The sequence below is a fragment of the Mobula hypostoma genome, chromosome 30, assembly GCF_963921235.1.
Source record: "Mobula hypostoma chromosome 30, sMobHyp1.1, whole genome shotgun sequence".
NCBI classification, from domain to species: domain Eukaryota; kingdom Metazoa; phylum Chordata; class Chondrichthyes; order Myliobatiformes; family Myliobatidae; genus Mobula; species Mobula hypostoma.
Genome location: NC_086126.1, coordinates 1,081,274 through 1,092,500, shown reverse-complemented (window position 1 = coordinate 1,092,500; position 11,227 = coordinate 1,081,274). Strand labels below are relative to the sequence as shown.

Genomic DNA, 11,227 nt, shown 5'->3' with positions numbered 1-11,227 from the left:
TTCCCCATTCCCATGTGGATCCAGTGGCAAGACAGAATCTAGACGGCTGGAGATGGGACTAGGCGCAGTGGATGACCAGGACGTCTTCTGTGTCTTGTCCTGCTCTACACGTTCCACAACGCTTGCAGAGACCGCCTTCTTGACCGTTGGACCTTCCATTGGTCTCGTCTGCTCAATCCGCCGGAGTCTGTCTTCACATGCTGGGATAGACAACTCCCTATCTCACCGAGGGTTTGAGACCCGTCAGCTACCCTCACCTGGTTTAGCCGGCTTATTGAAGCCGTTGCCCGGGGTGTGGCCGCTGTCGCATGCAAACAGCTACGGGGAGCCACAGGTGAGAGCTGAGTGCCAGGTGGGGACCAAAGGTGGTCTAACCGCCCTGAAAAGGACGTGACATGTTCCCCCACCAGAGGTGCTACCCCTCCCTGACACCCCACACACCCCAAGGGCAAGGTGTAGCACCTGCTTAGACCCCCAATCATGGTCACGTAAAGCCTTGGGAGCAGATGGTGGATGGCCATATGAGCAGCTGGTGCGTATCACAAGTCCTGGTGATGTGACCGCTGACGCCAGGCAGACAATCTCTGAAGGGTATTGATCATGGCTGGAGTCGCTCGTCTTGTAAAGACACTGCCCAGAAGAAGCCAATGGCAAAGCAGGTCTGTAGGAAACTTTGCCAGGAATTGGTCATAGGCCCTGACGGCCCACATCATACAACACAGGACACAATGAATGAATGAATTGCGTGCAAGTCTAAGGGAACCGTGTTGTCGTTGTGTAAAACTCTGATCAGGCTACACGGGATGCTGTGTTCAGTTCTGGTCACCCCGTTACAGGAAGGGTGTGGGGGCTTTGGAGAGGGTGCAGAGGAGGTTCACCAGGATGATGCCTGGTTTAGAGAGTGTGAGCTATCACGAAAGGTTGGACAAACTTGGTTTGCTTTCTCTGGGGCAGCGGAGACCGAGGGGAGATCTGATAGGGGTTTATGAGATTACGGAAGCACAGACAGATTTACCTTTACCCCCTCAAGTAGACAACATCTCCACAAACTGACAAGGTAGTCTTGTCCCAGGGTGGAAATGTCACATTCTAGAGGGATTTAAGGTGAGGGAGGATAAGTTCAAAGGAGAGTGGTGGGTGCGTGGAATGAGCTGCGGGGGCTGGGGGTGGAGGCAGATACGATCGAGGTGTTTAACAGGCTCTTAGACAGACACGTGAACATGCAGGGAGATGGACCATGTGCAGGCAGAAGTGATTTGGTTTAATTTGGTGTCATGTTTAGCACAGACATGATGGTTTGAAGAGACTGGTCCTGTGTTGAACAGTTCTGTGTCCTTTACTCTGACCATTTGTCCAGCCACACCTGCCATCAGTCTGTGAGTGTGTGCGTGTTTGTGTGTGTGAGTGTGTGTCTGTGTGAGTGTGTGTGTGAGTGCCTATGTGTTTGTGTGTGTGAGTGTGTGCATTTGTTTGTGTGAGTGTGTGCATGTATTTGTGTGTGTATGCTTGTGAGTGTGTGCATGCGTGAGAGTGTGTGTGTGCGAGTGTGTGTATGCATACCAGTGTGTGATTTTGAGTGTGTGTGTGAGTGGTGTGTATGTGTGTGTGTGTGTGTGTGTGTATGTTTGCATTTGTGTGTGTGAATGTGAAAGTTTGTGTGTGTGTGAGTGTGTGTGTTTGTGTGTGAGTGGTGTGTATGCTTGTGAGTGTGTGCATGCGTGAGAGTGTGTGTGTGCGAGTGTGTGTATGCATACCAGTGTGTGATTTTGAGTGTGTGTGTGTGTTTGTGTGCGTGAATTTAAAAGTTTGTGTGTTTGTGACTCTGTGTGTGAGTGTGTGTGTATGTGTGTTTGCGTTTGTGTGTGTGAATGTGAAAGTTTGTGTGTGAGTGAGTGTGTGTGTTTGCGTTTGTGTGTGAGTGGTGTGTATGTGTGTGTGAGTGTGTTTGTGTGTGTGAATGTGAAAGTTTGTGTGTGTGAGTGAGTGTGTGTTTGTGTGTGTGTATGTGTGTGTGAGTGTGTGTGCGTGTGCTTGTGACTGTGTGTGTGAGTGTGTGTTTGTGCGTGTGCTTGTGACTGTGTGTGTGTGTGTGTTTGTGCGTGTGCTTGTGACTGTGTGTATGTGTTTGTGCGTGTGCTTGTGACTGTGTGTGTGTGTGTGTTTGTGCATGTGCTTGTGACTGTGTGTGTGTGTTTGTGCGTGTGCTTGTGACTGTGTGTGTGTGTGTGTGTGTGTGTGTGTTTGCGTTTGTGTGTATGAATGTGAAAGTTTGTGTGTGTGAGTGAGTGTGAGTGTGTGAGTGAGTGGTGAGTGAGTGTGTGTGTGTGTGTGTGACTGTGTGTGAGAGAGCTGGTCTGAATGGAGAGCTTCAGTCGCACCAGTCTATGCCATTGTGCATCTGTTGAGACCAGCGTCCGTACTTGAGGAGACGGGAGACGGGGCAGGATACATTCATTGGGTCGTTTCCTGGACTGGGGGAATAGTTAAAGGGTGTTAGGTTGGATGTGGTGGGCATTGGAAAACTGAGGGGTTGATGGGGTAAGACCAAGAGATATGGGAGCAGAATTTGGCCATTTGCCCATCGAATCTGCTCCGCCATTTCCTCATGGCTGATTCCATTTCCCCCTCAGCTCTGGTCTCCGACCTTCTCCCCATATCCCTTCATCCCCTGACTAACCAAGAATCTATTAACCTCTGCCTTAAATATACATAAAGACTTGGCCTCAACAGCTGCCTGTGGCAACGAATTCCACAGATTCACCTCTCTTGATCTAAACAGATTCCTCCTCATCTCTGTTCTAAACGGATGTCTCTCCATTCTGAGGCAGTGGCCTCTGGTCTTTGACTCCATTCTCTATGAGTCGACTCCACTGAGGCCTGAGGGATGGGATGTGGTCGAGGGGCTGGAAGGTGTCGGAAGTCTGACCGCTCTGCTGGAGGAACCCCTTCAAGCAGAGGTTTGGGAATCTGTGGGACACTCTGTCCCGGGGCCGTTGGTAGCCAGGTTGGAAGTTTCGGAGCTCCGGTTACTTGGTGGGAAAGTGGGCAGGAGAAACAGGCCCTGAGGCTGCGTGCCTTCTAAAAGGTTTGCAGTTGACGTAGGCTTGCCGCTGGACGGTAGTCGGGCTCCTTTCTGCAGTCTCCTCAGGCACGTCGCATCAGAATGCGCGGCATGTCCTGATCCTCTCCTGTAAACAGCTTACCTTTTATCCAGGCTGCCACACAGCCGCAGGGACACTCGCTGTGCTCGCACACCGGGGAGGGCAGCGGGTAAGGACGGCGGCGGGCGGTGGGGACTCGCGCGGAGCCGGGGTCTCCAGGGCTGTGTGGCGGACGGGGCGGGGTCAGCGTGAGGAGTGGTCTGCACCGGTATAAAGGGCAGGAGAAGTGGTGTGTGTCCCAGCAAGCCAGCCCATGCCTGAGTAAAGACAGTCGGTATTCAGGATCACTGAATTAAAGCCACCCTCTGGTTCTGTAGGGTCCAGAGGGTGTCCTGAGTAAGGGTGTGTGTGTGTGTGTGTGTGTGTGTCTGCATACAGAGTAACTGTGCGTGTGTGTTCCTATACTCTGAGTGAGTGTTTGTGTGAATCTGTTTCTGTGTTTGCATCTGTGGACGTGTGTGGTGTGTACCTGTCTACATTCAAAGTATACACGAGTGTGTCTGTGCCCAACAACACGGTGTCTGTGTGTAACTCAGTGATCACTGTATGAGATAACTCCTGTAAAGTGGCCACTGAGGGTATGTTCGTCGTCTTCTGCTACTGTAGCCCATCCACTTCAAGGTTTGATGGGTTGTGCATTCAGAGATGCTTTCCCGCACACCACTGTTGTAACGTGTGGTTATTTGAGTTACTGTCACCTTCCTGTCAGCTTGAACCAGCCTGGCCATTCTCCTCGGACCTCTCTCGTTAACAAGGCGTTTTCACCCACAGAACCTCCACTCCACTCACTGGATGTTGTTTTGTTTTTCACACCGTTCTCTGTAAACTCTAGAGACTGTTGTGTGTGAAAATCCCAGGAAATCAGCAGTTTGAGAGATACTCAAACCACCCCATCTGGCACCAACAATCATTCCACGGTCCAAGTGACTTAGATTACATTTCTTCCCCATTCTGATGTTTGATCTGAACAACAACTGAACCTCTTGACCATGTCTGCATGCTTTTATGCACTGAGCTGCCACCACGTGATTGGCTGATGAGATACTTGCATTGACGAACAGGTATATCTAATAAAGTGTGTTTGTGTGTGAGAGTGTGTGTGTGTGTGTGTGTGCCTCTATGTGTTTGTAGAGCGTAGCGTGAGTTTCTGTTTGCTGCCTGCACTGAGACCCACATCTCCACACCATGATCCAGATCACTGAGTGCTGCCATCCCCTGTCTATCGGCCATGTGGGCAAAATGGACTACACCACCCCCTCACCGTGAAGCTGCTCCCTGAATCTCACTCCGGGACCCGGGGACACATCACCGCCCAGACCCCGGGGGGACAGTGGTCAGTAGATTGGGGAAGGAGCTGGGCTGAAAGCCCTTGTGATGGTTTCGTGCTTGCTCTGAAGGTCACGAGCACAGTTTTGAGTTTTCCTCATTGAAGGTTGGACCATCCTTCCTCCACAGGACTCTGGGCTGTTCGCTGTGTCAAACGCTAACCACACTTCCTTTCCCAGGTCTCCTGACACTCGTCTCTGACGCTGGCTCCAGTGGGGACTTCTCTGTTTAATGTGACTGTTATCTCTCTGGTCTAACCGGCCTTGAATGCTTGGTTTGGACCAAGGGTTTGCCTTCCCCTGCCACCCTCCCATGGGTCCCAGAGTCCCAGAGTCTAGCCTCTGCTGTGAGATTTCCGTAGTGTGCCAAGGAAACACTGGTGTTCCCTTTAGACCATCAAGGCCGGACATTAGGACTGCTTCAAGATTATGAACATTGACTTTAACCCCATCTCCCACGTAATGGGACTCAAACTACCAGGGAGCTCTGACCCATCTCACACCCCTTTTCCCTTGTCTGGCTGGTGGACCAGGGGGCTGACTGGCCCTCAAGCTGGGTCTTAGGCCGATGAACAGGTCGGCAAATAGGCCTGAGGCTTTGTTCATAGTAACACCCATTCGCTCAGCCGGGGGGCGGGGGTGGCGTTCTCTGTGGCCAGCCTGAATTCACAGGGAGGCTGTTCAGGCTGGGTAAGGGGGTTTCCAGTGAAGCAGGCCCTCAGAATGAGCGGCACACCAAAATAGGACGCTGGACGAACTCAGAGTCTATGGAGTGGGTGGATAGCTGACACCGACAATCAGAACGTAACACAGGATCAGGCCCTTTGTCCCACAGTGTTGTGCTGAACCAATTCAATTAGTAATCAGATGGACAGCCAACCTATCCCTTATGCCGACACAATGTCCACATCCCTCCATTTTCCTCACATTCCTCTGCCTACCTCAACACCTCATCAAAGTCTCAAAGTCCACCCCAGGCAGCACGTTCTGGGCACCCACCACTCTCTGTCTGAAAGATTTGCTCCTTACACCTCCTTTGAAATTACTCCCTGTCGCCTTAAACAAGCCTGCCGGCGGGACGTGACGTGGCAGCCACACCGGTCTCCGAGGCGAGTGTTCCCCGTTCGAATCCGGCCGGCTCCTTGTACGCTTTCCACCTGTGCTGGGCTGAGTGACAAACTTAGCCTCATAAAAAAAACAGACCAAAATGTTAAAAGGAATAGCGAGGCTGCCGCCCGCAGTGCTACGAGGCACAGGAAGGAACAACAAACAACGTTAAATGAGTTAGACGTTTCAACCCTGGAGAACGATAACAATCCGTGCCTCATAACCTTACAAACCTCCGCCAAGCGGGCCCGCTGAGTTCCTCCAGCTGATTTTGGGCTGCTGATTCCGGATCTCAGCATCCTGTTGCTCCAGGGAAGGTCTTGCTGGGGTGGGGAGGTGGGTGACCAGGGGTGGCTGATGTCAGTGGCAACTCCTCTAACACCTTGGCCCTGTGGGGTAGGTGACGGAGTTCAGGAGTACCAGCCCACAGAGCGGGGTTGAGAGGGATAATAAATCAGCCATTATAGAATCGATGGGGCAAATGGCCTAAATCTGCCCCTATCTCTTATAGTCCTGTATGAGATCCTCTCAGGGCTAGTTTAGACTTGCTGAGGCCAAGTTATTTGGTATATTTAAAACAGAGTGTTATAAGTACATAATTGGTAAAGGTGTCAGAGGTTATAACATAGAACATAGAATAGTACAGCACAGTACAGGCCCTTCGGCCCACAATGTTGTGCCGACCCTCAAACCCTGCCTCCCATGTAACCCCCCACCTTAAATTCCTCCATATACCTGTCTAGTAGTCTTTTAAACTTCATGATTGTATCTGCCTCCACCACTGACTCAGGAGGTGCCTCTAATATCCCCCTTGAACTTCCCACCCCTTACCTTAAAGCCATGTCCTCTTGTATCGAGCAGTGGTGCCCTGGGGAAGAGGCGCTGGCTATCCACTCTATCTATTCCTCTTATTATCTTGTACACCTCTATCATGTCTCCTCTCATCCTCCTTCTCTCCAAAGAGTAAAGCCCTAGCTCCCTTAATCTCTGATCATAATCCATATGGGGAGAAGACGGGAAAATGGGGTCAAGAGGAAAAATGGATTAGACATTATCAAATAGTGGAGGGATCTTGGTGGGACAATTGGCCTAAGTCTGCCCCTATCTCTAGGGTCTTATCCACCTGCTCTGCTGCCGTGCTCCTGCGGTTGGATCGCTATTTATGTGGTTCCTCCCCTTTGAACTCACTGCTGTGGGTGCTTGAACTGAGAGCATCAGACACAACACCCGCCATTGTGTGCGTGTCTGTGGGTGCCATGCTCTCATCCCCACCCCCCGCGGGGTTGCAGTCCATCGAGAAGCAAGGTGGAGGTGAGACAACGAAGGGGGTGTGATTGGACCTCTGCCTGAGACCAGCTGATCCGGTAGAAATTCCCAGCCAGTCATTCCCTCGTAGCCACCTGCCACCCCCTGCCCTCGCGTGAATCCATGAAGACAAGCGTTGCAGAAGGTCCTTCAAACCTGTCCCATGCCTCAACCTCATGATGGTCAATCAACTCTGACCTCAGCTCCTGTCCCAGCTCCCCAGAGCCCTCAGTTCCTTGATCTCTCAAATATTCCACCAGCATCTTCCGGGATGGGCGAGGATCCCACAAACTCCAAGGGTCAAGTCATAAGGTGAGAGGGTTCTCCCTACAGGTTTTCCATCTCCCAATTTCCCCCACGTCTTTTTCCAGCCTCTCTGACCTTCCCGTGAGCAGTAATCTTCCACCCTCTGGTTTAGCAATGACCTACTGATCAGGCATTAATGGCCATTGGTGTGAAGAGTCGCGATCCCCTCCTGCCCTCTGCATGGAGAAGTGTTTCCCAATGATGCGCAGAAGCTCAGCTTCGAATTCCCACATCCCCAAGCTGTGGGAAGACTCTGTCACTGTCCGTTCTCTTAGCTCCCCTCAGGATCCCGGGAATTTCAATCAGGTCATCCCTCGCCCTACAAACTTGTAGAATCATAGAAAAGTACAGCACAGAAACAGGCCTTTCAGCCCATCTACTCCATGCCGAACCATTTAAACTGCCAGCTCCCATCGGCCTGCACCAGGACCGTAGCCCTCCATTCCCCTGTCCAACCTTCTCTTAAACGTTGAAATCGATCTCACGTGAACCTCTTGCACTGGCAGCTCATTCTACCCTCTCACAAACCTTGGGGTGAAGAAGCTTCTCCTGATGTTCCCCTTAAACTTTTCACCTTTCACCCTTAACCTCTGGTTGGAGTCCCACCCAACCTCAGTGGAAAAAGCCTGCTTGCATTTACCCTATCTATACCCTTCAGAATTTTGTATACCTCTGTCAAATCTCACTGTCTTCTGCATTACAAGGAATACAGACCTAACCTATTCAATCTTTCCTCATAACTCAGATCCTCCAGACCCAGAAACATCCTTGTAAATTCTCTCTGAGCTCTTTCAACTTATTTACGTCTTTCCTGTAGGTAGATGATCAAAACTGCACACGATACTCCAAATTAGGCTTCTCGAATGTCTAACATAGAAACATAGAAAACCTACAGCACAATACAAACCCTTCAGCCCACAAAGCTGTGCCGAACGTGTCCCCACCTTAGAACAACCTACAAACATAGTTTACCCATAGCCCTCTATTTTTCTGAGCTCTATGTAGCCATTCAGGAGTCTCCCAAAAGACCCTATGGTTCCTGCCTCCACCACCGCCACCAGCAGCCCATTCCACACACTCACCACTCTCTGCGTAAAAAACTAACCCCTGACATCTCCTCTGTACCTTAAAACACCTTAAAACTATGCATTCTCGTGCTAGCCATTTCAGCCCTTGGGAAAAGCCTCTGACTATCCACACAATCAATGCTTCACATTATCTTGTAACTCTATCAGGTCACCTCTCATCCTCTGTCGCTCCAAGGAGAAAAGGCCGAGTTCACTCAACCTGTTTTCATAAGGCATGCTCCCCAATCCAGGCAACATCCTTGTAAGTCTCCTCTGCATCCTTTCTATGGTTTCCACTGCCTTCTTGTAGCGAGGCGACCAGAACTGAGCACAGTACTCCAAGTGGGGTCTGACCAAGGTCCTGTATAGCTGTAACATTACCTCTCGGCTCTTAAACTGAATCCCATGATTGATGAAGGCCAATGCACCATATGCCTTCTTAACCACAGAGTCAACCTGCACAGCTGCTTTGAGTGTCCTATGGACTCGGACCCCAAGATCCCTCTGAACCTCCACTCTGCCAAGAGTCTTACCATTAATACTATATTCTGCCATCATACTTGATCTACCAAAAATGAACTACCTCACATTTATCTGGGTTGAACTCCATCTGCCACTTCTCAGCCCAGTTTTGCATCCTATCAATGTCCCGTTGTAACCTCTAACAGCTCTCCACACTATCCACAACACCTCCAACCTTTGTGTCATCAGCAGATTTACTAACCCAGTCCTCCACTTCCTCATCCAGGTCATTTATAAAAATCACAAAGAGCAGGGGTCCCAGAACAGATCCCTGAGGCACACCACTGGTCACCGACCTCCATGCAGAATATGACCCGTCTACAACCACTCTTTGCCTTCTGTGGGCAAGCCAGTTCTGGATCCATGAAGCAATGTCCCCTTGGATCCCATGCCTCCTTACTTTCTCAGTAAGTCTAATACAACTTCAACATACTCCTGTACTCAATACCTTGATTTATGAGGACCAGTGAGCCAACAGCTTTCTTTACGACCCTATCTACCTGTGACCACACTTTCAATGAACTATGGGCCTGTATCTGTAACCTCCTGGGAAAACAGGCCTCGGGAGTGTGAGACCTCTCCGGTTATTTATCCCAGGAATCATTTCATTAAATCTTCTCCCCAGGGCATGTGAGGGTATGAGAGGGATCTGAGGAACAACTTTTCCTCACAGAGGGTTGGTCAGTACGTGGAACGAGGTGCCAAAGGACGTAATTGAGACAGGTACAATAGTATCTTTGAGGAAGCTTTTGGATAGGTGGTTGGTGGGGTGGGACTCACACCGATACGGGCTGAACGCAGGGAAAGAGAACTGGCCGGGTTGGCAGGGCCTGTTAACTATGTTGGGGTGCTCTACCCCTTTGTCACTCTCCCCTCCACCCACGAGGCTGGTCTCTGTCCCTGAGGGTGTTGGGTGGGCGCGGTGTGTGTCCCCTGTGCTCCTGGGACATGAGGTGACCTGGCGCCAGAGGGTGACGTTGCGTGCGTTTTGAGAAGGACGGTGAGGATGCAGGCTTCTGTTGGATCCCCTGCCCAGTGCCTGGCTCCCTGTCGGCTCCTCCCAAGTCTTTTCTGAGCACTTTGGCGAGCAGGCCAAACCACAAGAGCTTGTCAGCGGGAATATGGGCTTTTCAGGAAACGGCCTGTCACCGATTAGAAGGTCGCCCTGGCTGTTTGTGATGTTGGCCACAGAGAACTGGCCCCCTCTGAGTGAATAAGGCACAGAACACAGCACAGTACAGGCCCTTCGGCCCTCAATGTCGTGCTGCCCTTTTAACCCGCCCCAAGATCAATCTAATCCACATAGCCCTCCAGTTTTCCTCTATCCATGTGCCTCTCTGATCCCCTGGTAGGCGTTAGCCATTGAGTTGTTTTACCATTCTGTCTGTCGGAATCTGTGGGGAACTGACCCAGCCGTCTCCCCTCGCCCCCTCCCATTCCCTCCCTTCACCCCTTAACTCCAACAGCTGAGTGACCGTCCACTCCCTGTGCATTCCTGACGCCGTGGAGAGAGGGACCCCCCCCACCCCCCACCCTCTGATCATTTCTGGTGGTGACCCTGCGAGCGACGCCGTTGCACCCGGGACTGTGTACGCGCATGACGCAAACTGGCCGGCGGGGCCCTGCGCGCGTTAAATCCGAGACTTGTTCCCGAGTCTGGTGTCCGAGGACGGGTGTGAAAGCTGACCTTCCGATACAGTGTACCTCCTCGGCGGCACCACTCGCGGTGAAGACGTTGAACGGGGCCGATTGTAATCCTGGAGGGAGAGAGCTGGGGCGGGAGGGAGGGGGTGGTGGTGGTGACTGTCTGGAACAGGAGGGCGCCTTCGTTCAAGGTTGCCCATCACTGGATCAGGAAACAGTGTTGGGCCGAATTCAAAGGCCGCCCATCCTCTCTGGCCGAGCGGAAGCCGGAACATTTTGTCGGCGTAGCACCCACCTATCTGGCTACCTCCCTCCCACCAAGCTCCCCAGCGTTTTGTAAAATTAATTTGCCGATTCTGTGTGTACTTACTAACATGCTTTGAGAACTAACCTGATGTCATTCACGGAATGTAGTCATTTTCTCTGTACTAACAGTTAACCTTGTTTTTGAGCCGAGATAATACTACTAACCTTCTCAACTGGCATCATTTCTTTTGAGTGCGAAGTCCTTATTGAGTTCACGGTCTTTGTCATTTCTGTTTTTTTCCCTTCCCTTTCTCTCCGAAGCATTCAGGCATTGGACACGCAATGGTAAACAAACTACATTATCTGGTAGATATCATTCTTACTGTCTTAACGTTTAGGATTGTGTGTTCCTCTCACCTTTTACTTTGAATAATTGACATCGATTTTTTTACAAACCAAAAAAAAAATCAGAATCGACAGGGTTGGTAAACAATTTTTTTGGCTTCCTTCCAGACTGAACTTTCATCTGTCTTGCTGAGTATTT

General features: G+C 50.9%; 1 protein-coding gene across 21 annotated transcripts in view; it reads left to right on the top strand.

Moving 5' to 3' along the window:
• LOC134339799 (neurexin-2-like) overlaps positions 1 to 11,227 on the top strand; it is a 1,323,723-nt gene that overhangs the window by 393,426 nt on the left and 919,070 nt on the right. For 9 of the 21 annotated variants that reach the window (XM_063036594.1, XM_063036593.1, XM_063036589.1 and 6 more), the window contains one exon: positions 11,005 to 11,049. The exons of 4 other annotated variants lie outside the window; for them this stretch is intronic. In XM_063036594.1, coding sequence (XP_062892664.1) covers positions 11,005 to 11,049 — 45 coding nt within the window. The remainder of the gene's footprint in view (positions 1 to 11,004; positions 11,050 to 11,227) is intronic. 8 more of the 21 variants (XM_063036597.1, XM_063036602.1, XM_063036590.1 and 5 more) reach the window with 1 other exon arrangement.